This window comes from Phascolarctos cinereus, unplaced genomic scaffold (genome assembly GCF_003287225.1).
Source record: "Phascolarctos cinereus isolate Bilbo 61053 unplaced genomic scaffold, phaCin_HiC Scaffold_726;HRSCAF=1367, whole genome shotgun sequence".
NCBI lineage: Eukaryota > Metazoa > Chordata > Mammalia > Diprotodontia > Phascolarctidae > Phascolarctos > Phascolarctos cinereus.
The window spans coordinates 119,451,567-119,479,475 of record NW_027556098.1 but is presented as its reverse complement, the minus strand read 5'-3'; the positions used below and the strand labels follow the sequence as shown (position 1 = coordinate 119,479,475).

Genomic DNA, 27,909 nt, shown 5'->3' with positions numbered 1-27,909 from the left:
CGTGGCCAGAGCCCTTCCCCAGCTCAGCCCAGCCCAGCCCAGCCCGGAGCTCTGGGCTGTGTCTGCTCTTGAACTCTGCGCGTGGCCCGATAGGCGAGAGGAAGGACGCGCGCGGGGGCGCGCGCGCCAGGTCGCGGGGTTGGTTGTGTAAGCGTGGAGGGTGGTATCGCCTCCTCCCCAGACCTTGAGCTGCTGCTGCGTAAAGCGCGGACACTGTGTGCTTGGCCTAGCTTGCTGCGAGCTCCCGCGGACGCTGGGGGCCTCGGGCTTCCGGCTCCGTTTGCAGCCGCCCCAAGGTGAGCAGAAGCCGGAGCGCCCCTCGGGCAGGGCGAGGGGAGCTGGGGCACCCGGTCCTGCTTCTCACCCACCCCTCCCTTTTCGGCGCCGGGCCTCCCGGAGCCTTTACAAAGCATGTTCTGCATGCGCGCAAAGCATGTCCTGCACGCGCGCAAAGCATGCCCTGCACGCGCGCAAACCTCCCCCCAGCCCTTGGAGCCCTGGGGGGAGCAGGGAGCCGGGGTGCCCAGGAAGGAACTTTGCATTTGGAGACGGAGGACCTGGTTTCAAATGCTGGTTCTGCATTTTGGGAGAGTTAGTTAACTTCTCTGGCCTTCAATTTATTCCGATGTAAAAGGAAGGAGTTGGGAGGTTCTGAAATCCTGTGATCTACCTTCAGCCAAGATAACCTGGAATGGCTTTGGAAATGGGATTGGGCAAGAGAATAGTAGTAGATCTGCCCTAGAACAAGCCAGGGAAATGATGTTCTCCCTTTTCTTGCTCATCCTCCCCTTTCTAGCTGTTGTAGCTCCAGCAACTGAGCAGAGACCCCAATTTTGTGAGTACGTGAAATAAAATGTGCCAAAGGTGACTGGTAATTTTGTGGTACCTGAAAGGGAAAATAGCTGAGACAGTTGCTAGTCAGCAGATTTTACACTTGCAATGCAACAGAGATGTATAGAAAAAGATACTATTTAGGAATATTAAAACAAAAAAACTCAATTTTTGTAATGGCAGAATCAAAGGAAATATATACTCTAATCTGATTGGTTACAGTAATCAAGTACTGGAGTAGATGGAAATATAGAAAAAAACAAATAGTGAAGAAATGTTTGCCCTAAAAAAGGTAAAGGTATAATTGATATGGGGTAGAGGAACTGCAGCTAAGGAGTCATCTGCACCAACAGCATACAGGTGAGATACACGGTGTCCCAAAAGTCTTAGTGCAGTTTTAAGCTTTAATAACTTCAGAACTATAAGTATTGGGGCAGCTAGGTGGCACAGGAGGACCTGAGTTCAAATGTGGCCTCAGACACATGACACTAGCTGTGTGACCTTGGGCAAGTCACTTAATCCCCGATTGCCTCACAGAAGAAAGAAATGTAAGTGTTACATCCTTTTTAAAACGCCACATTTGAAAAGTGAATTTTTTAAATTTGAAAAATTTGCTGTTTCTTATGAAAATTCAACACAACCACTGTTGTGGTAATAAATCACTGATTTTCAAACCTTCTGGAAAGAACTTTCAGCTGCTGCTCAGTGACCAAAAAAGGATTGCATTTTGCAATCCTGATATTAAGATCATCCAAAGAAAGTGGTTTGATGCATGAAGGACAATTTTGATGTGACCCCCGCAAGACAAAGTCTAATTGATTAGGTGGTTGAGGGATGGAAGCAAGAGAGTCTCCTCTGCTAATGTATGAATCTGATACAGTGGCATTCAGAACATGGTACATAGCAATGCATAGTGACAGGGTGCCCCGTCTTGTTAAAATTCAAGATTTATCATTCAAAATTCACAAAACTAAGTTTAAAATAAATTTAAATTGTCAATTTTTTAGCAAATTTGTAGCATTTATGATTCTGAAGTTATTAAAGTTTAAAACTGCACTAAGATTTATGGGACACCCTATAGATACACTGACGCAAAGAACTATTTATTGGAAAAGGGATAAAAAAGCATGGGAGGTTTCTTCATATATACTTTGTTATGCATTATACTTTCTCAGCCAAATACAGCAATCCTGTAATTATTTAAAATCGATACAGCATTATAACCCCAGTAACAGAGCCCCTTGGTTTGGGGCTCTTCTTATCGGTGGAGATCAGTGCCCTTTGTGGAATTGATGAGGGAGGGAGGGAGGAGTTCTCATCAAGCTTCCAGTCTTTTTGAGTCACTGAGGCTCTTTGGACTAAGGGCACTTTTGGCATCCAGCTTTGAGAAAGATGGAAGAGGCCAACCCCGAGCCAGGTTGCTGAAGGAAAAGACTGAGAAGTCCATGAGGGCAGCCGGCAGTCTCCATCATGTCCCTATCCCCAGCTGGCTGCACCAGAGCCTGCAGGGACCTTCCTCTTGGGTGGGGCCTAGGACATTCTCTCTTATGGGAGCTGAGTTACCTCATTTCCAACGAGAGAGGGCCTTCATCCAGTATTGTCTGGTATATATTCTCCAATTTTTTCTGATTTCTGTTTGGCTGTCGAATTGGCTAATTGGGTCTCTTCTATAGTTCCTATGTGTCTTTGCTGTAGAACTGGTATTTGCTGGGAAAGGATTCAAGCCTTGGATATAAAGCTTGGGGTCCTGCTACCTCCAATAAGGAACTGCAAGCAGAAGTTAGATTGAACCTGAAAATCACATCCCCTAGACCAAGGGTAGGGAACCTTTGGCCTTGAGGCCACGTGTGGCTGCCTAGGTCCTTGAGTGCGGCCCTTTGACTAAATCCAAGTTTTGCTGAACAAATCCTTTTATTAAGGGATTTGTTCTGTGAAGTCTGGATTCAGTCAAAGGGCTACATTTGAGGACCTAAGCAGCCACATGTGCCCTCAAGGCCATGGGTTCCCCTACTGCCCTAGACCAATAATATTTAAGGAACAGTAGATAGATCAAATTCTAACCGGGTACCACCTCTCTCTCTCAGCTCAGAGTAGCCAACCTTCTGCCCTTCTGCTTCCCCTCCTGGCAGGAATGAAAAGTCTCCTTTAGGGAAGGGGGCAGGGAGAGGAGGCTGCCTTGGAGCCACACAACACCCCCCTCCATGCTATGTGGGCGGAACAGCCCTTGCAACAAATGGGCTTCCACTACAGAGTTTTCTTAGGTGCAAAGTTAAACCCCATTTTATACCTGAGTCTGATAAAGAGCTCTGTCCTTCAGAGATTAATGCTCACCTAAAGAAACATCCTGAGCTTCTCCTCCTCCTTTCCCAACGTTTCTCTTTCATTCCCTTTCCCTCTCATTCTCCTTTCCCATACCTACTTTTTTGTCTTTTGTTGTTTCCTTTTTTTTTTTTAACTTCTGCCTCAGCCTTATAACACACCATTATATGAAATGCTTTGGTACCTGGATGGATCTGTGATCTCAGTTATGTAGGCACTTCTCCTGGGCCAGATTACTACTGCCTCTCTCTCCTTCCCATGCTGTTAGATTTTTGTCCTTGTCACTGCCAAGCATCCTTCCTCTAGGTCTTTCTTTCGACGTTTTCTGGGTACCAATACTGTTCTCTTTTGCCCACCTGTTGTTATTCCTGGGTCTTGATACACAATCAACCAACTCCTTTTCAGAGCAAACATTTCTTTGGTGATATCTTTCAAATGAAAAATAAAAGTCTTCTGTTGCCTTTTTCAATTTCAAAAGCAGATAAAGGTTTATACTTATATCTAAAAAAATAATAATAGCTAACCTCCACGTACCGTGTTATGGACATTACTTCCTTTGATCCTCACACCAACCCAATGACATAGGTGTTGTAGGTATTATTATACCCATTTTAGGAATGAGAAAACTGAGGCTTAGAGGGCTGGTCATGTGCCTGTGATCACACAGCTAATAGCAAAGGCAGGATTCAAAATCAGGTCCCTTTTGACTTTATCATTCTGCTTTTCAGTGATAGCTTACATTTCTAAAGCGCTCTAAAATTTCCAAAATGCTTTCCTTACACTGAAGTAGACAGTGCAAATACAATTATTCCCATTTTATAGATGAAGAAACAGAGGCTCCTCTGAGAGGAATTTTGGGGACCAGATGTCTCTGGACCAAAGAGCATGTGGTCTGGGTAGTCGGAGTAAAGTTCCCTCCGGGATGGTTCTGTATGCTTTGCATCTGCCTTCATGAGCATCTGAATTTTTTGGCCCCAGTTTTCCTCCCTCCTCTAACTCTCAGTAGGTAGCCGAGCCTTCATTTATGCTCAAGTAAGTATGTGAGGCTAGGCTTAGACTCAGTTCTTTTGACTCCAAATTCAATTGGAGCTGCTTTTTTTTTTCATCTTTGTGTGACTTTTGGATAATTATAACTCCTTCCCTCAAAAGAAAGAAAAGAAAGATCTTTCTTATCTCTGCTTAAGAAAAACAATGTGTTTTTTAATTATTCAACTGATAAAACAGTTGCTGAACACTTAGGTTAGATGAGAAAATCAGAATGTCAGAAACCTGGATTGCCCTAGAAGGGGGTTTCATGCACTGTCCCCTGTGCCTGAAATCCTCTCCATCCTAACCTCTGACTCTTCAAATCACCGGCTTCCTTTAAGTTTGTTCTTACAGTTGAGTTGTTTCTGACTCTTAACACCATTTGGGGTTTTCTTGACAAAGATACTGGAGTGGTTTGCCATTTCCTTCTCCAGCTCACTTGACAGATGAGGAAACTGAGGCAAATGGGGTTAAGTGATTTACCCAGGGTCACACAGCTAATAAGTGTATGAGGCCAGATTTGAACTTGGGTTTTCCTGACACCAGGCCTGGAGCTATATCCACTGTATCACCCAGCTGCCCCTAGGCTTCCTTTAAGACATAGTTCAAATACTACCTCTTAACAGGAGATTTTTCCTGGTCCCTCAGGTAGAAGTTCTTTCTGTTCTAAAGTTACTTTCCATCTACTCTTTTATTTCATATGAACCAAATTGTGTGTGTACGTATATGCGTGTGTGTGTGTGTATATATATATATATACACACACATACATATATATGCATATATATACATACATATATATGCATATATACATACATACACACGTGTGTATGTTTTTATGCATGTATTGTCTTCCTGATTATAATGTAAGCTTCTTAAGGCAAGGGCTATGCTTGCTTTTTCTTTGTATGCCCAAGTTTAGCATAGTGCCTGGCATATAGTGTGTCTTTAATAAATATTCTTGGTTGATTAATTGTTTGGAATGAGAATTATCACTGGTCTTGGAGGCAGTGATAAGCAAGAGTTTATATATTTTCTTCTTAGATTTGAAACTCTTCTCAATAGGGTTTGCTGTATAGTTCTTCTCTTATAGATTAAGAAAATTAGATATTCTTCCTAACTACCTAGGGAAATGTTATGACCATGTATACACCATTTTTCAAGGCAGGGTCAGCATAAAAGCACCCAAATTAGCCAAATTGGATTTGTCCAGAGAATTGGGATTTATACCTCAAGTGCTTACATGGATCCACCCACCCACCAGCTGAGGAGGGAGAGTTTGATAGATTTTACACTCATTATCACAGGTTCCTTTTCCTCCATCTAATCCAACTCCTCTGTATTTTTATTCCCAGAATAAAAGGCATAAGACTCACCATGGCCCCCAAAAAGAGGAGCCACAGTACCAGTAGTGAGCCGGAGAAGACGGAAAGCCAGGAGAGTAAAGCTAAGAGGAAGCCACTCCAGAAACACCAATTCAGCAAGAGCAACATGGTTCAGAAAGAGGAGGAAGACAAGAGAGAGGGAGACAAAAGGGGAGGAACGGAGGGCCTGCAGGAAGTAGTGAGGCAGTCCAGGCTCCGGACAGCTCCCTCTGTGCTGGAATTTCGCTTTAACAAACAACGAGTGAGACTCATCTCTCAGGACTGCCACCTGCAGGACCGGTCCCAGGCCTTTGTGTACTGGATGTCTCGAGACCAGAGAGTGCAAGGTCTGGGCAGATGGAGATGGGTCAGGGGGATCACTCAGTGGCTGCTTCTTTGGGTTTGGCATCTGCCTTCATGGCCATCTGAGTTTTTTGGCCTGAGTTTCTCTCCCTCTTTTATCCTTTTTTTGCAGATAATTGGGCATTCCTTTATGCCCAGAGATTGGCCCTGAAACAGAAGCTGCCCTTGCATGTCTGCTTCTGCCTTGCCCCCTGCTTCCTGGGGGCCACCATCCGTCATTATGACTTCATGCTTCGTGGCTTGGAAGAAGTAGCCGAGGTAAATGGGAAAGGACATTATGGAGTAACTGGTGAAGAAATTGGGGGTGTCTGTAGCTCCTTTAGGGGTACAATAGCTGATTTTCATCCATTTAATACCTGTTTATAAAATGCTTACTATGTATAGAGCTCTATACATCAGGGAAAGCAGGGGAGGGAGCAGATATTTATAAAATGCCTACTGTGTGGCCAGTACTGTGCTAAAACACTTTGAAAATACCATCTCATTTAATCCTTCTCAGATACCTTAGAAGGTAGGCGTTATTGTCCACATTTTACAGTTGCAGAAACAGATAGAAAAAGGTTAAGTTACTTATTACCCAGAGTCACACAGGTAATGTCTGAGGCTGGATTTGGATTCAGGTCTTCCTGACCACAGATACCACTGTGCCCACATTGTTTTTGTGTGTGTGTGTGTGTGTGTGTGTGTGTGTTGGGAGTAGGGAGTGAGGTATTGGAATGCAAAGTAATTAAGTGTAGAGTAGAAAGGGACAGCTAGGTGGCCAGGCCTGCAGTTAGGAAGACGTCTCCCTGAGTTCAAATCTGGCCTCAGATACTAGCTGTGTGACCCTGGGCAAGTCACTTGCCCCTGTTTCCCTCAGTTTCCTCATCTGTAAAATGAGCTGGAGAAGGGAATGGCAAACCACTTCAGTATCTTTGTCCAAAGAAACCCCAAATATAGGGTCAGGAAGAGTCAGACATAGCTGGAACAACTGAATAACAACAGAGTAGAAAGAACACTATTGGGAGCCAAGATGGAGTAAAAGCAATGACTTACTTGAGCTCTCCTCCAAACCCCTCGAAATACCTGTAAAAAATGGCTCTAAACAAATTCTAGAGCAGCAGAACCCACAAAAAGACAGAGTGAAACAGATTTCCAGCCCAAGACAACCTGGATGGTTGATTGGAAAGGTCTGTCGAGCTGGGCTGGGAGAGAAACACAGTTTGGCGTCAGGCAAAGACTAGGCCTCAGTGACCCTGGAGCAGCCCTCAGAGGACTGAATCATGGGCAGCTGTGGCAGTTTCCAGACTTCTCAACCCACAAACACTGAAGACAACTTAGAAAGTCAGTAGGAAAGGTCTGTGACCTCGGTGAGAGAGAAGCATGGTGCCAGCCTCCATCCCGGAGCAGCCCTAGGGCAGTGGCTGCTTCTGGAACTTCTGGCCCACAGACTGAGGGGGAATCAGCTGGCTGATCAGAGGGCGATTGCAAGGATCTCTCTGCTGGTGCAGGATTCTCTTACTTTGCCAGTGCTTGGATCTGGGTCACAGTTTTGGGTGGCAGTCCTGGGTTGAGGAGGAACACTGGCATGATGGAGCTTGTGATGGCAGTGTAGGGGGAGTCCTCCTCACAGTTCCAAGGCAGACAACAGTGCTTGTGGTCACTCACAAACTAGAGCAAAGGCCAGGAAAGGAATAAACACCTCACCTTTGTTCATACCACCTTGGAAGAATGGAAAATTTACAGGTTCCTAGAAGTATCTCTGAAAACAGCTGCACAAAACCCCTGAAGCTTGGGACAGTACATTCTCCACACTGGAAGCAGGTCCCTACCTTAACAAAGAGTTTAAAACTCAAGTAATTGGCTGGGGAAATGAGCAAACAGCTTAAAAAAAGTTAGACCATAGAATCTTACTTTGGTGACGAAGAAGATCAAAACATACAACCAGAAGAAGACAAAGTCAAAGCTCCTACATCCAAAGCCTCCAAGAAAAATATAAATCAGTCCCAGGCCATGGAAGAGCTCAAAAAGGATTTTGAGAAACAAGTAAGAGAAGTAGAGGAAAAACTAGGAACAGAAATGAGAATGATGCAACAAAATCATGAAAAACAAGTCAACAGCTTACTAAAGGAGACCCAAAAAAATACTGAAGAAAATAACACCTTAAGAAATAGCCTAAGGGGCAGCTATGTGGCCACAGACACATAACACATACTAGCTGTGTGACCCTGGCCAAGTCACTTAACCCCATTGCCTAGCCAAAAGAAAAAAAAAAAATAAATAGCCTAACCCAAATGGCAAAAGAGATCCAAAAAGCCAATGAGGAGAAGAATGCCTTAAAAAGCAGAATTGGACAAATGGAAAAGGAAGTCTAAAAGCTCACTGAAGAAAATACTTCCTTAAAAATTAGAATGGAACAAATGGAAGCTATTTGACTCTATGAGAAATCAAGACATTGTAAAACAAAACCAAAAGAATAAAAAAAAAAGACAGTGTGAAATATCTCTTTGGAAAAACAACTGACCTGGAAAATAGATTCAGGAGAGATAATTTAAAAATTATTGGACTACCTGAAAGCCATGAGCAAAAAAAGAGCCTAGACATCATTTTTCAAGAAATTATCAAGGAAAACTGCCCTGGTATTCTAGAACCGGAGGGTAAAATAGAAATTGAAAGAATCCACTGATCACCTCCTGAAAGATCCCCAAAGGAAAACTCCTAGGAATATTATAGCCAAATTCCAGAGTTCCCAAGTCAAGGAACAAATATTACAAGTAACCAGAAAGAAACAATTCAAGCATTGTGGAAACACAATCAGGATAACACAGGATTTAGCAGCTTCATGCTTCCTTGAAGAAAAGACCAGAGCTGAATAGAAAATTTGACTTTCAAATACAAGAAGCATGAAAAGCAGGATGGTATTTGTAACTCATGAGAACTTTGCCAGCATTAGGGTAGTTGGAGGGGAAATAAATATGTGTGTGTGTGTGTGTGTGTGTGTATGTATGTGTGTACATATATTTAGAGAGAGAGAGAGATGGCGTAGGGTGAGTTGAAGATGAAGGGGTGATATCTAAAAAATGAAGTTATGGCGTGAGAGAGGATTATACCTGGAGAAGAAGAAAGGGAGAGGCAGAATGGGGTAAATTATCTCCCATAAAACAGACAAGAAAAAGCTTTCGCAGTGGAGGGGAACTGGGAAAGGTGAGAGGGAATGAATGACTCTTATTCTCATTGGATTTGACTTAAGGAGGGAATAACATACACACTCAATTGGGAATGGAAATCTATCTTACCCTACTGGAAAATAGGGGAGAAAGGGATAAGAGAGGGGGAGGAGGGCAGATTAGAGGAAGGGGTATTCAGAATGCATGCTGTCTTGGGGTGAGAGAGGGGTGAGAAGGGGAGAAAATTTGGAACTCAAAATCTTGTGGAAGTGAATGTTGAAAACTAAAAAGAAATAATAAAAAGAAAAAAATTCAAAAAAAAAAAAAGAAAGAGCACTATTAACTGTAGAATGAGGGGACCTGGGTTCAGATCCTACCTACCTGTGTGAACCTGAGCAAGTCACTTAACTTGTTTGGGCTTCAGTTTCCTCATCTGAAAAAACAAGGGAGGTTGGGCTAAATGTATCCCTTCAGCTCTAAATCTAGGCTTCTGTGATCTTCACACATGGCTCATGCCCTCATTTAGTAAGTTACATATAGTACCATACAGGAATTTAAAGGTACAGAACTGAATATAGTAAGCATAAGATAGGAAGAAATTGTTATAGGAGGTTGGAGAAAAACTTGGAAGGACCACAAGGCAGCGGCTACCTGAAGGAGGCAGCATTTATACTAGGTGTTAAAGGCCAGGTGGGATGATTTTCGGAGGTGGAGATGGGAGATACGGGAATTCTGAGTAAAGCCATAAAGCAGGAAATATCTGGATGGCAATTAGTCCCGTTTGGTTCTAGTCCTAGCACCCGTGGAGAATAACAATCTGAGATGATTCCTGGAGAGGGAGGGAGGTACCAGGTGGTGGAGCAAATGCCAGGCGAAGGAGTTTGAGCATGCAAGAGGGATAGGATTGTGAAGACATCTGGTCCTAACTTGGTGTGGATTGGGGCCCTTTCATCTCTTTGTTGCAGGAGTGTGAGAAGCTGTGCATCCCCTTCCACCTGCTTCTAGGCCTGCCAAAGGATGTACTTCCTGCCTTCGTGCAGACACATGGCATTGGTGGCATAGTGACTGACTTCTCCCCTCTGCTCCACCACACCCAGTGGGTGAAAGATGTCCAGGATGCACTGCCAAGGCAGGTGCCCTTTGTACAGGTAGGTGCCTGTGATAAAGTAGTATCACTTGGAAGGCTCCATTGGACCTATCTTTCTTAGCATGAATGAAATGCTAAGTCAGAAAATAAGAGCTCAGAGCAAAGACCTGAATTTTGCCCTCCATCATGATCTTTGGTGCTTGTCCAGTAGCCACAAGTGAGTTTCCCTTCTTGGAGGAGGTCTGGGTGATTATACAAGTCTTTGAGATAGAAGTGGGAAATCCCCAGAATAGTGGGGATTTGCCAGTCTAGTGACTCCACGTTTGTTGTCCTTTGGCAGGGAAGAGGGGACTTCAAACCACAGTGTTGGGTTGTGAATCTGGAGGATTAGATGACGCTGGGGAAAGTTGTGGGACTAATCATAAAGGGGGCAGAATTATTTGGATTATGGGTTGTTGTGAGTAGGCTGTGAAGTAGATAGAATGCTGGGCTGGAGTCAGGAAGGTGAGTCTTCCTGACTTCAAATCTGGCCTCAGATACTTATTAGCTGTTTACCTCAATTTTCTCATCTATAACATGAGCTGGAGAAGGAAATGGCAAACTACTCAAGTATCTTTGCCAAGAAAACCCCACATGGGGTCAGAAAGAGTTGGACACAACTGAACAGATGTGCTAGTAAATATTTAACAACTGACTCTGTAGAGAAAAAACGTACACATGACGTACTTCTAGACTTAATCTGCGTTATTAACATTTTTTCCACCGCTTCATTAAGTCTAAGCAATCAACGAAACAATTTATCAAGCCCTGATTTATGTCATTTGCCGATTTCCAAGATATAAATGCTCACACTGAAAATTTAACAATTGGCTCCGGTATTATCCGGCTCCAACACATCCTGAGTTTTATGTGTTTGTTGGTTTTGCTGAAATGCTTTTTTTTCTTGTTTCTTATTAAATTTTTGTTACCAAATTTGCTACATATAGGAGGAGGGGAGGGATTTATTCAGAAATAAAGGTGGTGTAAAAGCAAGTTATCCATAAAATGAGATATAAGACAAAAAAGTAAGAGTTTTCTCTGAGATTTACATAGGCTAGCAGAGGCTAGAAGGCAAGAGCTTCATTCAAGAGGAAGCTATGATTCTTTTTAGGCTCTTGAACATGAACCCATCAATAGGTATTTGCCGACTATGATAGGTACGAAACACTATACTAGGCATTGTGGGGGATAGGAGGTATGGTTTCTGCCCACAGGGAGTTTAAAATCCAGTTGGTTCTTCCTCAGGTAGATGCTCACAACATCGTTCCGTGCTGGGTAGCCTCTGACAAGCAGGAATATGGGGCTCGAACCATACGACACAAGATCCATGACCGGCTTCCTCATTTTCTTACTGAGTTTCCCCCAGTTATATGTCATCCATATCTTTCAAACATTCAGGCTGAGGTAAGACGTGCCCATACCCTCAGGGAGGGCTGGACTTGGGCTGGGGAGCATCTAGTGAAGGACTCAGAGACCGCTTTTGTAAATGATTTTTTTGAAAACAAGATAAGAAACTGAGGCACCAGAGAATTGACCTCATGGGCACTGGGGAAAGGAAGCAGCAAAGCCCTGGAGTTAGTGTCTCAAGTGACTATTTTATACAACCTTATGATGTGTCTGCCCAGAGTGGAGTTCCTCACAGGACTGGGATTTCTCTGCCTGCTTCTCTGAAGTCTCATTAGCCCCTGCTCATATCAAACCACATCAATTAATCATTAAGTATTTCTTAAGTAGCCACTATGTGACAAGCACTGTGCTAGGCACTGGGGATACAGTTCCCCCCAAAAAAGGAAACAATCTTTATCTGCAAGGAATTTACATCCTAATGAGGGAATAAATATACAGGGAATCTATACAAAGAAATTCAAGATAGTTTGGGAGGGAGGGTACTAGTAGTTAGAAAGAGAGAGAAAGGAAGATAGACTGAATAAAGAGAATGGGAGAGGAAGAGAGTGAGAAAAGAGAAGGTGAGAGAAAGGAAGAGGGTAAGAAGAGAAAGGAAGAGAGGAAAGTGAGAGAGGAAGAGAGTGAGAAATGAGAAAGGGAAAGGAAGAGAGTGAGAAAAGAGTGAGAAAAGAAAAAGTGAGAGAAAGGAAGAGTGAGAAAAGAGAAGAAGAGAAATAGAAAATGTATGGATTGGTATATGTGCCAAGTATTGAGTTAAGTACTAGGGTTATAAATACAAGCAAGCAAATCAGTCTTCAGCCTCTAGGAGTATACATTCTGATGAGAAAAGACAGCACATAGAGGAGAGTCAGAGAAAGGGGGAAGTCATCATTCTGGCTGGGAACCTGAATGGAATCCTTCATAGTGAAATAAGGTAAAAACTCACCTATTAAAGCCTCATGTCCCAAAGGCAGGCTTGGGGTGGGAAGAGGGAGAATTAAGTTGATGGTTAGTGTGGTATGGAGATGTCTGGGGAAGGATTTATGTAGAAGGGGGTGCTGAAAGTGAAGTGAGGAGAACCAGGAAGACATTGTACACAACAGCAGTGTTGATAGACTTAGCTCTTCCCAGCAATGCAGTGATCCAAGACAATTGTGAGTTCTTATGCTGAAAAATGCTATCCAGTGTCAGAGAAAGAATTGATGGAGGATGAATGCAGATCGAAGCATACATTTTTTATTTGCTTTATTTTTTCTTGGGTTTTTTTGTGTGTTTTCCTTTGCAACATGGCTAAGATGGAAATATGTTTTACATGAATGCACGTGTATGATCTACATCAAATTTCTTGACTTCTCAATGAGAGGGGAGGAGAAGGAATTTGGAATTCAAAATTTTAAAAAAAATGTTTTTCCATGTAATTGGAAAAAATAAAATATAAAATTTTTTGGGAAAAAAAGGTGATTAAGCTGAGTCTAGAAGAAAGAGAGGTAAAGAAGGAGTTATTCTAGGTATGAGGGATGACTATGGCAAAGATGTGGGAGAGGAAGTGCAATATGTGAAGATTAGAGAAATACCAAGTTTCCTGGATTGCAGAATGCAGAAAATGCAGTAATAAATATTGATATAAATTTTTATATATAATTTATAATGGATATAAACATAAATTTTAATAAAAATGTATATAAATAGTATCAAAATAACTAAATGAGGCTGGAAAGAGAGGTTGGGACCAGGTTGCCAAGGACTTTAAAAGTAAAAGAGAAGTTTCTGCCTTTTCCTCAAGGCACTAGGAAGCCATTGGGTTGAATGAGCAAGGGAGTGACATGGTCACACCTTGGCTTAAGGAAAGTCACTTTGGCAGCAGTATTAGAGGATGGACTTGAAATGGGAAAACTCAAGGCAAGGAGACTAATTAATTAGGAAATTGCTGCAGTAGTCTAGGCCAGGGGTGATGAGAGCTTGAATTAAGGTAATAGCTGTGAATAGAGAGAAGGAGTTGGCCTTGAGAGCTATTTTGGCAGGATTTGGCAGCTGTTTGGATAGGTGGGTTGTGGGGGAGAGTGAGAAGTTGAGAGTGATGCTCACATTATGAGCTTGGGAGACTTGGAAAAGTGGAGGCCTCTGGGACATTATATTCGGGTCTTAGTGCACCTTCTAGGAACTGCTGGAGAGCACCCAGAGGCTGATCAGCGGGATAGTGAGGGCACTTGAAGTCCAGGCCATTTGAAGGAAATGAGGCTATCTAGCCTCGGCAAGAGAAGAATTTGGGTTTGAGGAAGGAGGGAAACATGTAGCGGTCTTAGGATATTGGAAAGAATGTCATATGGGAGAAGGATTAAGCTCATTCTTCAGAGTGGCTTAGGACAAAGAATGCTGGGTTTGGAGTCAGGGGCTTGGGTTCTAAACCTGGTTCAGTTACTTCCTACCTGTGTGCTTTGGGCAAAGTACTTCAACCTCTGTGAGGCTGTTTCCTCACCAATGAGGGAGCTGGATACATAATCCCTCCCCTGGTTCCTTCTAGCTCTGGACCTGTGACCTTAAATTGCACCAAGGTCGATGTAAGTCAGTCTAAGTAAAGACTTTTTAACATTTATAGCTGTCCCAAAGTGGAGTGGGCCACCATAGGATGACTTAAATTCCTTGTTTCTAGAAGTCTTCAAGGGGAGGCTGAATGACCACCACTCAGGGTGGTTTCTGCTCAGGTTGAACAGGATATAGGCCTCTGAGGTCTCTTCCAACTCTGAGATTTCATGATTCTCTCCCAGCGGGAGAGCATCCATCTTTTGAATGAATGAATGAATAAAAATGCATTGATTAAGCATCTATTATCTGCCAAATACTGTGCTAGATCCTAGAAATAAAAAAAGAAAAAATAAGACAATCATGGGGTAAAGAGAGGCAGTGTGAGAAGGAGGTAAGAGAGAAAATAGATTTTTGTTCATTAAAAAAAATTGAATTTTTTTTAAAAGAATTAAAATTTAGAAATTTTTAAAAAGATAACTGCTGCTGTCAAGGATCTCACTGTCTGATTGAGGAAGATAACCCATAAAGAAAGTCAGCTGTAGAGAGGATGGAAAAGCCCCCTGAGTCCTGAGGGTGCATCAGAAGGGCAGAGGCAAGGCCCCGGGAGTCCTTAGGCTGTGTTAGTAGGTCAGATGACGTGCCTGAGGTCTGCCTGGTGTAGATGAGAAGGATGTAACTGTAAACACTGTTTCTCATTCCCCTTCCTGAGCACAGCCTGTGGACTGGAATGGCTGCCGGGCAGGACTGCAGGTGGACCGATCGGTGAAGGAGGTGTCCTGGGCCAAGCCAGGCACTGCCTCAGGCCTAACCATGTTGCAGTCCTTCATTGCCGAGAGACTCCCATACTTTGGGTCCGACCGAAACAACCCCAACAAGGATGCACTCAGCAACCTCTCCCCCTGGTTCCACTTTGGTGAGCCTTCACTTAACGCCTTCTTTTTTCTTCCTGTATCACCTCATGAGGACCCTACAGTTTCATTCTCTCATCACTTGGCTGGCTCTAGAACACGGTTTCTTACATGGGGTCTGTGAACTTTTTTTAAAAGATTGTTTTTGATAACAGCATTTCAATAGAATTGGTTTTCTTTGTAATCCTAGGTATTTTATTTTAGGCATTTGAAAACATTGCTCTTCAAAATTAAAAAAAGAAAGCAACATTAAAGTTATGTTCGTCATTTCTATTTGATTAGTTTCAAACTTGCTAGCTACATAATTATATATATTATATATGCAACATATAGAGACAGTTATAACTGTTAAAAATAAAACAAAAATGTTCTTCAAAATTAAAAAATATTAAAGTTATTTATGATTTATATTTAATGAGTTTTAAACTTGCTAGTTATATAATTATATATTAACAGTTATAACTATTAAAATATAAAATGTAAAAATTGTTCTTCAAAATTAAAAAATGAATGTTACATTTATGACTTATATTTGATTAGTTTCAAATTTGCTAGCTATGTAATAACATGTTATATATGTAATATATAATATATTAACAATTATAACTGTTAAATGAAAAATTCTTCAAAATTAAAAAGAATAAAGTTATAGTTATGGTTTCTATTTGATTAGTTTCAAACTTGCTAGCTACATAATTAGATATGTATGTAACATATAACGTATCATAATTGTTAAAAAGTTTTAAAAATAAAACCATTGTTCTTCAAAATTAAAAAATGAATGTTACGTTTATGATTTCTATTTGATTAGTTTCAAACTTGCTAGCTACATAAGTATATATTATATTAACAATTATAACTTAAAAAATAAAAACATTCTTCAAAATTAAAAAATAATGGTTATATGTATGATTTTTATTTGATCAATCAGTTTCAAACTTTCTAGCTATAGAATTAGATATATATGTAATATATAATATATGAACAATTATAACTTTAAAAATTTTTTAAATAAAACCATGGTGCTTCAAAATTTAAAAAAGAATGTTAAAGTTATGTTTGTTATTTCTTTTTGATGAGTTTCAAACTTGCTAGTTATATCATTATATATATATATATATTATATATATATATTATATATATATATATATTATACTATGTGATACATAATGCATTAACAATTATAACTGCTAAAAATAAAAACATTGCTCTGAGAAGGGTCTGTGGGCTTCCCCAGACTGCCAAAGGATCTAGGACACAAAAGAGTTTGTGAACCCTTGTTCTAGAAGATGGGAATGGAGAAGACCACAAAGGAACAATGAAGAGCAGCACTTAACCTCAGTTTAAGATTAGAATATCCTTGCTGTTCCTTTTTGTACGTGACTGTGACCTCTGTTGTAGGCTCCTAGGGTCATCAGTTCAGAGCTGGAAGGTACCTTAAAGATTGAGTCTAACCCTTTCATTTTATGGATGAGGAAACTGAGGATGGAAAAGGTTAAAAGTGACTCCATAGGAATATAGACTTAAGGCAGGAAGTGACGTTGGAAGTCACTAAGTCCAGCCCTTCTTTTGATAGATGACAAAACAATTCTAAAGAAGTTACATGCCCAAGACCCTACTGCTAGTAAGACAGGAATAGAACCCAGGTCTTTCTGATTCCAGGTACGGCGTTTTATCCATAATACAATGTTGCTCCCCAAGTCCTCCATACTTTCTTGGCACCTATATGTACAAAACACTTGTTGTACACAAATAAATACAAGTAAGCAGGTCAGTGTTCAGCCTTTAGGAGTGCACATCCTAATGGAAAAAGACAACACATAAAGGAGAGTCAGAGAAAGGAGGAAGCCATCGTTGTGGTAGGAAAGTGGTATGGAGTCCTCAGCAAAATAAGGCAAAGACTCTGCCTCTGCCAGCTTGGCATTTGTGGGGCAGAGCACTGGACTTGGAGTCAGGAAGACCTGCATTCAAATCCTGCCTCAGATAACCAGCTGTGACAAATAAGTTCACCTCTATGGGCTTTGGTTTTCTCATCTGTCAAATGAGGGTGTTGGATTCTAAGATGCCAACCTTCTCTAAATCCATGAGTTTCTGGCATGTGGACAGACAAGTATTTAAGAACCAATGTAGGAGCACCGGCCCTGAAGTCAGGAGGACCGGAGTTCAAATCTGGCCTCAGACCAAACACTTGACACTTACTCGCTGTGTGTCCCTGGGCAAGTCACTTAACCCCAATTGCCTAAAAAGGAAAAAAAAAACCCAAAACACCCCAAAGCAATTTATAGGACAGGTGGCTCAGGGAGGGAAAGATACAAGAAGAGAAACTGAAGTGAATTTAAAACTGACCAGTAGCTTTGTGTTTAGTGATATTTTTGTAGAGAGATATGAGGAGTCAAGGACTGACGTGGCTGTGCCCCTCATTGGTGGTGTGCTGGGTGTCTTTAGGGTGGCAGGGAGCTAGGGTGCTTCCTGTGCCCTGATGGGGCTAGCCTAATTTCCTAGATGTTTCTTTTTTCTCCTAACTCTGGTATCCCGACTCTCTCCTCCTGTCCCACCAGGGCAAGTCTCAGTTCAGCGGGCCATTCTGGAAGTGCAGAAACATCGAAGCCGGTACCCAGATTCTGTGACTAACTTTGTGGAAGAGGCTGTGGTGAGGAGGGAGCTGGCAGACAATTTTTGCTTCTACAATAAGAACTATGATAAATTAGAAGGTAAATATCACCCCTCAAACCCTTAGATGGGAATGGAGGAGTTTGGGAAGTCAATACTGCCTAATCAAATGAGATAATATTTGTAAAAAGCTTAGCACAGTGCCTGGCACGTAGTAGGCACTTAATAACTGTTGTTCCCTCCACTCCCCACCCCCAAATACCATGTATGACTCCCCTTTGCCTTCTTCCGTGGTCAGCAACCCACGATCACCTTCATATCTTCTTTCTCCATTTGTTCAGTTTATCTCTTTTGCTCTGGATCCAAACTTATTCAGCCTAAAATTAGATCAATTGCATTTTAGCAGCTGTTTCGTACTGCGGGCCTTAGTGAAGAATTTGTGAACAAATAAAATCCTCAGGTTTTTTTTTCTTTCACAACCATTCTTGAGTCAGATCTCTACCACTGTGTCCTAGTGCTAGTGCCTTTTATTTTTTTTATTTTTATTTTTTAATTTTTAGGCAATTAGGGTTAAGTGACTTGCCCGGGGTCACACAGCTAGTAAGTGTCAAGTGTTGGTCTGAGATCAGATTTGAACTCAGATCCTCCTGACTTCAGGGCTGGTGCTCTTTCCACTGCGCCACCTAGCTGCCCCTTATTTTTTGAACCTAACATGGGACTTTTTCATTTATTGTTTTTGGTTTCAGCCTGTCATTGTAGCCTATTGGTTGTTCTGAATTTTGATTTTGTGATTCAGTCATTCATTATTGCTTCTAGCTTTGCATCATCTGTATATTTAGTAAGTGGCTGTATAGGTTATCTTCTAAAAGTTGTTGACAGAAATTTTGAACAGGATAGGTCCAGGGACAAGCACTCCATTAAGCCTCTCTCCAGATTGACGTGGGGTTGTTACTCAGCTCTCTGGAGATGGCTGTTCAGATAGATACAAATCTACTAAACCATACTAACACTTCTTTATTTTGTTTACAGGAAATATTGACCATGTCAAACGCCTTGATGAAATCAAGATGTGTTTATGACATTGCCCTAATCTAGTTAATCCTTTATAAAAAAGGAAATTAAGAACTTGGCATGAATTGTTCTTCGTGAGCTTGTCCTAACTCCTTTTGGTTGATAATTTCTTTTCTAAAATATCTGCTTAATAATCTATTTTCAGATTTTACTGAGGAGTGGCATCAAGTTTATTAATTAGAAGTTTCTAGAATCTTTATTATCCCTCCCCCCTCTTTTAAAAATTGGAACATCATTTATCTGTCTCTAGTCTGGACATGTGTCTTGCTATCCATGAATTCTCTCTCTCTCTCTTTAAAGTTAAAAAAAACTCATCCGTTTCCTCTTCTCCCCTCTTTAATTTCAAGCAAATTAAAAAAAAATCCTTTCCTTTAAGTATTAGGTACTATGTTAGACACATATATGTTAAATATTGATATTGATTCATTATCTTCAGGACCGTTAATCATAATGTAATTTCCCTGTTTATCTTTTTATCTTTTTTTTTACATTCACTATAGCTTTGTCTGAAATCATGATTTGTATCCTTGCTTCTTGAATCATTGTTTTCTGTCTGGCCCCTTCTAATCTTCAGGGCATTCAGTTCTTTGTTTTGTTTTTTTTGTTTGTTTTTTGGCTAGGCAATGGGGTGAAGTGACTTGCCCAGGGTCACACAGCTAGTAAGTGTCAAGTATCTGAGGCTAGATTTGGACTGCAGGGCTGGGGCTCTATCCACTGCGCCACCTCGCTGCCCCCGGACATTGTTCTTGTAGGAGGTTTCCTACTGTCTGTTTGCTTTCCAGTCTTTCCTCCCTGCCTTTTCAATTCTGTATCTCGTTTCATTTTATTTAGGTACCCTTCCAGTCTGTGAACAGGACACTTTTTTTTTCTCTGAAGCTTTACTTAGACTTGTGGGGTTGATCTCCTCTTCAGGGTTTACCTGGAGTGTCTCTCAAACCAAGTTTTTTCTTCATGGTGTTCAGTTTTCCTTTCTTTCTGCTTTCCTTCCTGCTCCATGGGAGGATACTCGATCAAGCTCTGTAACAGAATGGAGCGGGCAGGGCCTGACCAGTCCCAAAGGTGGTTTGTCAGACCGAGCCTCTCTTTCAAGGGACTCCCAGAATATCTCTGTGTTGGGCTCTGCCTGGGGCTTCCTGATATCATGGACCTCCAGGACTTCTCCCTTATAGGATGCTCCCGGGGCACTTCCCTCTGGTACTAGAATCACAGGTTACTGTTATGCTGGGCACCCACCACAGGCTTCAGGGACTACTCAGACTGGATTTTGCCCAGGGACTTTCTCCCACAGTTTGGCTCAGGTCACTGATGCCCTGATGGACCCTGCCTGGAGTTCCCTGAGGGTGCTCTCTCCATTGGGTAGGGCTAGGTTGGAGCTCTGCTGGGATCCAGCCAGCCCCAGGCTCTGTTTTGGGGAAATACTGGGCTGAATCCAAAATGCCTTGAGGCTGCTCCCTCTAGAGTTAGACCCAGGCAGCCTGTCAGCCCCGGCTTTAGGAAAGGCTTGAGGGGCAGCTAGGGGGTGCAATGGATAGAGCACCAGCCCTGAAGTCGGGAGGACCTGAGTTCAAATCTGGCATCAGACCAAACACTTGACACTTACTAGCTGTGTGACCCTGGGCAAGTCACTTAACCCCAATTGCCTTAAAAAAAAAAAAGAAAAAAGAAAGGAAAGGCTTAAGTTTAGCTGGGTTCAGCCTCTTAAGAACTTAGGCAGGTGGTATTAGAACTACCCCCCACGGTTTCAGGAGCCCTGAGCCCACCCAGTTTGTCAGTCCTAAGATTTATGCAAGACTCAGTGGAGCATAGACATGATTCTTTCTGATCCTTAGGAGACTGGTGCATCTCTAAGCCCCTATGGAGTGTTTGAGGAGGATGTCCCTGTTGCCTATAAAATCTGTATTTTTTCATTAACCATACATTCTCCAAAATTGACAAAAATCATTGACTCTCAAGTTTGAAGGTTATCTAGTCTAATGAAACTTGATCTAGAATCCTTTCTATAACATGAGATGGGGCAGGACCTGTGATTTTATATGTATTGGGAACTCCTACCTAGAGAAACTCCCTCTACCAATACTAATAGCATCTTCTCTGCAACTGGTAGCCTTAGAGAGTTGTCTGGAGCTGTGAGAGGTCTGCCAAGGTCACATAGCCAGTATCAGACATTGGACTTGAACCCAGGTGTCTCTGACCACAGTGCCTCACTGTTTCTCGTAAGGATTATGTGACATTTTTAAGCTGTGTGGATAGAGAGCTGGCCTCCATGCCAGGAAGACCTGGTTTAAGTCCCTCCTCTGAGTCACATTGGTCATATGAACCAGGCCAAGTCATTTAACCTCTCAGTAGCTTTTGATCTGCACTAGTAGAGGGAATTGAGTCACTGGGAATTCCCTATCCCGGTGAAATCACAGCTCTGATTAGAAACAGAAACAACTTGCCTTACATAGCACTTTGGGGTATGCGGGGCACATTATCTCATCTGCGCCTTACACCAACCCTGTGAGTTAGGTACCATGAGTTATTATTGTCCCCATTTTATAGCTGAGGAACAGGCTGAAGGAGGCTAAGTCTCTTGCCCAGGGTGACACGGCTAGGAAACATCAGCCAGGATTCCCCCACCAGTCATCCTCCGGACTCCTCTTGAAGACTTCCAGAAACACACAACTTCTTGAGGCAACCCATTCCATTCTGGGACAGCTCCTTATTTATAACCCAGAAGGCACAGAGTTCACTTTAAAAAATATTGCGTATCTCCTTGTTATTCCAAATTGATTTAATAGTGCATTCATAATAACAGCCATTCCAAACTTTCCATCCTCCCAAAGCCTCCCAGTAAATCCTCTTCTCTCTCTTTGCACTTGAATTTGGCTCCATTCTTAGTAATCTGGGAGACGTTGGTCATGATCACCAACATTTTTGTCTTTGTATCCATCAGGGCATTCAGGGGGGTTCGTGCCATGATTTCACCTTGTATTTCTAACCTATTGTTTGGTCATTTTCATTCGTGTCCAGCTCTTTGTGATCCTCTGTGGGATTTTCTTGGCAAAGACACCAGAGTGGTTTGCCATTTCCTTCTCCAGCTCATTTTACAGATGAGGAAACCGAAGCAAACAGGGTTAAGTGACTTAGCCAGGGTCGCACAAGCTAGTAAGTATCTGAGGCCAGATTTGAACTCGGGAAGATGAGACTATCCTGATTCCAAGTCCAGCATTCTGTGCCCTGTGGTGCCACCTAGCCACCCTATTTCTAATCTTCTGTGTCACTATTCCTCTTACAAGTACCCCAGGCTCCAGACATGTAGTACTAACTTTCTAGAACACATTCTCTACTTTCCTGTCCCTGCTTTTGGGGGAATCACAAAAGTGTGTTTATAACCTGGGAGGACTGTTCTTATCTAATGGACGTGTTAGTTGATTCTAGGGAGGAATCCTCAACGGCCTTCATACTTCTCTGTGATCTAGTTAGGTGGTGGAGTTTCAATATTTCTAAGGTCCCTTACAGAATGATAGAGTGTTCTAACGTTCTGCTTCTATGGTTTTTCTTTCTTTCCTTCTCTCTTCTTCCCTCCTTCTTTCAATGTATGTGAATACATGTATGTATAATACATATATGTGTATGTATATATAAACTGTGTATATATAATACATATGTGTATGTGTATATATATAATGTTTTATATGTGCAACATTACATAATATGTGTGTATATACTCATTTTTGAGCCAGCTAGGAGGCTCAGTGGTCAGCTAGGTGGTATAATAGATAGAGTGCCAGGCCTGGAATCAGGAAGACTCAACTTCATGAAACCCCAGATGGGGTCATGAAGAGTTGGACACGACTGAAAAACAATAACATTTCAGCCAGCTTAATCAGATGAGAAATAGCACCTCTTAATTATCCAGTTTCTGAATTGCCAAGTCCCTTTGTTTGTTTTCACCAATTTGCTGTTTCACTGCCCAGAAGCACCGAGTATGGTCAGAGAAATAGGACACTGGGCTTGTGGGGCTTGTGGGAAGGTAGATTAAAATGAATAGTTGAAGGCTCAATAATTATAGTGACCAAACTTGTCTATAAAGAAGAGATTTTTATAAAATGTTCTCCCCTCCCATCTTTGTAGAGGTCGGGCCCATGGATATGGAACATTAGCTATACTGTCAGATTCCGTTGATATGTTGGTTAGTTTTGATGAAATACTTCCCCCCTCCTTATTTATTCTTTTAAAAGGGATAGCTCCCTGGATAGGGGAAGAAGAAGGGAGGGATATATTTGGAAATGACATCGTAAAAATAAAAGACATCCATAAACGTTGGGACTTGGGATTTGCTTTTCTACTTTGCATTTATGTGGATCATTGAAGGTTGGTCATGTATGTGATGGGGAGAGAGAACAAACTGATAAAAAGTATCTTTGGGCTAGTAGATTCTTGGCATTTCATCCTAAAACAGCCTTTCCTCCTCCTCCCACAGTGACCCACTGGAGAGTAAGCGGCTAAGGCTTGAGGGAGGGGAGGGAGAGAAAACTAATAGGGGAGTATTGTTATCTCCAGGTGCTTATGATTGGGCCCAAACCACTCTGAGGCTCCACGCCAAGGACAAGAGACCCCATCTGTACTCACTGGAACAGCTGGAGTCTGGGAAGACCCATGACCCACTCTGGAATGCTGCGCAGGTACTCTGCCCACCCAGGGTCACATTTCCATTCCTTTCTCACTGCCTACACCTCCACTCTTACCAAACCTGGGGGAGGCACTGCGTACAGTGGGGCCTTCCAGACTGGGTTGACAGGGATACCATAGAGAGTCTTCAGTCAATGTGCCCTCATCCTTCCGGTCCTGAATGATTTCCAGTGGGACTTGTCAGGCACAAATGTCCCTTCTGAGGAACAGACCCAGCAGGACACCAGGATATACTTGTTTTCATGTCTACCAAAGATAAAAAGCTGATCAAAGCTTTTCAAGAGGCTTCTATCTGAAGTGCACTCAAAGAAGTCTGTACCTCTGTCTTTACTTTCACATTTGATTTTCTTTGCATACATTCACCAGGCCCCGAGAATGCAGCCACACGGCTCTCACTCTTTCAAAGGGATTGTCCAGTTGAAGTCAGGACTGCCCGCTGAGGCCTGCCCAGCATGCACAGCTATTTTATGGTGCTTGTTTTTCTCTCTGAAGATGCAGATGGTGAAGGAAGGAAAGATGCATGGCTTCCTCCGAATGTACTGGGCCAAGAAGATTCTGGAGTGGACCCACTCCCCTGAGGAAGCCCTGGAGTTTGCGATCTATCTCAATGACCGGTTTCAGCTGGATGGCAGGGATCCCAATGGCTACGTAGGTGAGGATGGTTATTGGTTAGCTAGGAAGAGCAGGCCCCTGGAGTCCTGAAGGCCGATCCCTTAGGGGTCTCCTGCTTGACCAAAGATGAGCACTGCTTCATTTGGAAAAAGGCTCAGTCGGGGTCTTAAGTGATAGGCGATGGAGGAGCTATTAGGTTAGAGATGGGAGGGAGGGAACAAAGGAACAAAAAGAGAGAAGGCAGTGGGGAGAGGAGGAAAGAGGAAGGAAGAGAGGAGAGGAGGAGGAAGGGAAGGAGGAAAGAAAGGGAGAGGGAGAGAATGGGGAGATGGAAGGATAAAGGGAGGGAAGGAAGAGAGAGAAGGAAAGAAAGGGAAAGGGAAGGAAGGAGGGAAAGAAAGAAGGGCGAAGGGAGAGAAAGAAGGGAGAAGGAAGAGAGAAGGAAGGAAGGGAGGAGGAAATGAAGGAAGGGGGAAAGGAAAGAAGAAAGGGAGAAGGGAAGAGAGGGAGGAAGGAAGCATTTATTGTCTGTTATGTGCCAGGCACTGTGCTAAGCAGTTTACAAGTATCTCAGTTTATCTTCACCACACCCCTGAGAAGTAGGTGCCATTATTATCACCATTTTACAGTTGAGGAAATGGAAGAGGCCAGAGTTTAAGTCACTTGCCCAAGATCAAATAGCTAGTCTGAGGCTAGATTTGAACTCAGCTCTTCCTGACTCTGGGCCCAGTTGCTCTATAACTCACAAACTTCTTCATTTCACAAATGAGGAAACCAAGGCCAGAAGTCTAAATGACTTGCCCAGAGGCCACCAGGTAGGAAGTAGTAAAGCAAGGGTTCAAACCCCAGCTCCTGACTCCAAGCCCAGTGTTGTTTCTACTATATCCCACTGGTAAAGGAGACTGGGCTGGCCATTTCATTCCTACGTCCCCACTGGGCCGCTGTGCTTTCTAACGCCAAGAAAACCCCAGATGGGGTCATGGAGAGTCAGGACTGAGCAGCAGCACACCGTGTGCACTACACACGCCTCCACTCAGGCCAAGGAAGGAAACAAGATAGAGTGGGTGGGTGGGGAGGGGTGGCTAGACCCAAAGAATAGGCATTATTGATTTCAATGTAACTTGGCAGAGATGCTGGAGTGCTTTATCATCTGTTTTGCCGGCTCAGTCTATAAATGAGGAAACTGAGGCAGACGGGGTTAAGTGACTTGCCCAGCTAACTTCTACCTTAGAATCCTTGTGTCTTTCTCAATATACAGCATGTTGTAGTGGGAAAAGCACTTATTAGATTTGTAGCTAGAAGAAACAAATTCAGATCTTAACTCTGCTACGTGCTAATGAATTGTCTGGACCTCACTCTCCTCATCTGTAAAATGAACAGGTTGAATTAGGTGCCTGCTAAAGGCCTTTCCACTCTAAATTTATGCTCTTAAGTCTTGTGGCAGACCTTGGGCACTCAGGTGGCTCAGTGGATAGAGTGCTAGACTGCTAGTCTAAAAGAACTGAGTTCAAATCCCATCTCAGACATTGGCTGTATGACCCTGGACGAGTGGCTTAGCCTCTATTTGCTTTAGCTTCCTCTTGTAAAGTGGGAGTAATAATACCCCTCCCCAGGGTTATTGTGAGGATAAAGTGAGATATTTGTAAAACACTTTGCAAACCTTAAATCAATTATATTGATAATGATGTTATTGTTGCTATTATGCAGGATAGCCTTGGATTGACTTTCTTCTGAAATTCATTTGAATCTGATGTTCAGAATTGGTTCCTGTAGGAAATTACCATCAATTCCAATCAAATCAACACTTAAAGCCCTGCTTTTGGTAATTGGGGTAGGGGGGACTTTCCTCCTCTTTAAATACCTTCAGGAAAGGAGACAGCCTTCTCTGTGGTTCTGATGTTTCACCAGTGAATGGGGGAAAGGCACAGGGCAGGATGAAGACAGTGGTTGAGGATGGATGACTTCTTTAATAAAAACAGCAACAGTAGCATTTATGTAGCACTGTAAAAGCTTGTAAAGTGCTTCATAAACATTACCTCATTTTATCCTCATAGCTACCTGGGAAGTAGATGCTATTATTTCTAGTCTTCAGATGAGGAAACAGAATCTGAGAAATGTCATATTACTTGCCCAGGATCACACAGCTAGTGGTAATAATAATAATGATAATAATAATAACAACAAGAATAACATTTGTAAGCACTTGCTATGTGCCAGGCAAGTGCCCTACAATTATGATGTCATTTTATCCTCACAACAGTCCTGGAAGGTAGGTACTATTATGAATGCCATTTTATGGATGAAGAAATTGAGGCAAACAGAGGTGACTAGCCCAGGGTCACACAGCTAGTAGTAATAATAATAACTAACACTTGTATAGCACTTACTGTGTGTCAGGCACTGTGTTAACTGCTTTACAGTGATCTTACTTGATCCTCACAACAACCCTGGAAGGTAAGTGTTATTATTACCCCCATTTTACAGGTGAAGAAACTGAGGCTATGACTTATCCAGTGTAACAAAGCTAGTCTGAGGTTGGATTTGAACTCAATTCTTCCTGACTCCGGGCCTGTGCCACCTAGCTGCCTTTAATCTATTCCCTCTGTTTCTTTCCTGTGATACAGGCTGCATGTGGTCCATCTGTGGCATCCATGACCAGGGCTGGGCAGAACGTGAGATCTTTGGAAAGATCCGCTATATGAATTATGCCGGCTGTAAGAGGAAGTTTAACGTGGCAGAGTTTGAACGAAAATACAGCTCTGCGGATTAAGGGAACGTTGGGCCCCACACCTGCTTCTCCAGTCTTTCTACTTCCAGCTTCTCTCCTTAAGTCCAGTTTCTTCCCTGCACAAAGCACTCTGTTGGGAGGGCAGTGACTGGGGGAGAGTCTGAAGCCCAGGCTCCATTCTTTTGTTTAAATGGCTTTGCTGGCTCCTGCTCTTTCTTGTTTCTTACCTCCTTGCAAGCATCAGTGCTTTGTTTTACCTGACAGAGAATCTCCCTCTGGCTTAACAGGGCTTTTTGGTTGTCTGTTTCTAAAGCTTCACAGATGTTACCTGGAAATTGTTGTCAAATTAGAACCTAGCTTTCCTTGCTTTCTGTTTCCCTAGGTCCAGTACTCAAAAAGGTTAAGAATTCCTGTTTTAGGCAGCCTAGGTATTTATCTAGATACACTGCTGTCTCGGAAGGATGGTTTTCAATTCATCAGAATGGGGCAGGTCATCCTCGATGTGAACTGAACCTTAGTCCTGAGGTTGCTAGGCTACCCAGGAGAACCAGTTCCAGCCTGAGGTTTGTTTGTTGCTTTGGTGATGGTTACCGGCAACAAAGTAGATGCCCGTCACTTGGGGAAGTGGTTTAACAAATGGCGGGGCCTGAATAATGGAATAATTACTGTGCTGTAAGAAATGGAGACAGAAGGATGGAAATACTGAACTGATGCAGAATGAAGTAAGCAGACACAGTGGGTACAATGATAATAAAGACAACCGCAAAACAATCAAAACTGAATGCTGGGAAATTACAAAGACCAATCTTGGCCCCAAAGAAGAGAGAGAAGGAGACACCTTCCCGTGCTCTTTTGTTGAAGCAGCGGACCATGGGTGTGAGACACTGCATATATATCATCAGATGTTTTTTGAAATGTTTAGTTTTGTGCAGCTTAATTATAAGGAATGTTCTCTGGGAGGTGGTGGGGGGATGAATATGGTAGGAAATATAGGAGGCATATAAACAAAAGATATCAATAAAAATTTATTTTTTACAATAGCCTAAAGCTTTACAGATATGTCCCTGAAATGTTCAGATATACATTTTGAGTGTTTTGTTTATACCTTCTCTGGAATTTGGTTTCTGTATCTGGAGAACCTAGAACCCACACCTTCTGTTGATGGGAGTATTCAGTCTTTCTTGGTTAAATCTCTGGAGTTTATAAAATCCATTGAAATGCA

The 27,909-nt window shown here is 42.4% G+C and overlaps 1 protein-coding gene across 1 annotated transcript; it reads left to right on the top strand.

The window, feature by feature from the left end:
* The first annotated feature begins 15 nt into the window (after positions 1 to 15).
* Positions 16 to 27,909, top strand: LOC110208160 (deoxyribodipyrimidine photo-lyase). Its single transcript, XM_078146752.1, has 10 exons — positions 16 to 296; positions 5,532 to 5,887; positions 6,016 to 6,161; positions 10,015 to 10,201; positions 11,425 to 11,579; positions 14,799 to 14,997; positions 17,551 to 17,703; positions 23,219 to 23,340; positions 23,840 to 23,999; positions 26,584 to 27,909. Exons 2-10 carry the CDS (start codon positions 5,554 to 5,556, stop codon positions 26,727 to 26,729), a joined length of 1,602 nt encoding a protein of 533 aa, XP_078002878.1. The 5' UTR covers positions 16 to 296; positions 5,532 to 5,553; the 3' UTR covers positions 26,730 to 27,909.

Excerpts from the sequence above, each read along its gene's own strand:
- LOC110208160 (XM_078146752.1), top strand. The coding sequence starts at position 5,554 with ATGGCCCCCAAAAAGAGGAGCCACAGTACCAGTAGTGAGCCGGAGAAG. Across the intron at positions 17,704-23,218 it reads GAACTATGATAAATTAGAAG|GTGCTTATGATTGGGCCCAA; the intron begins GTAAATATCACC and ends TGTTATCTCCAG. Across the intron at positions 23,341-23,839 it reads CACTCTGGAATGCTGCGCAG|ATGCAGATGGTGAAGGAAGG; the intron begins GTACTCTGCCCA and ends TTCTCTCTGAAG.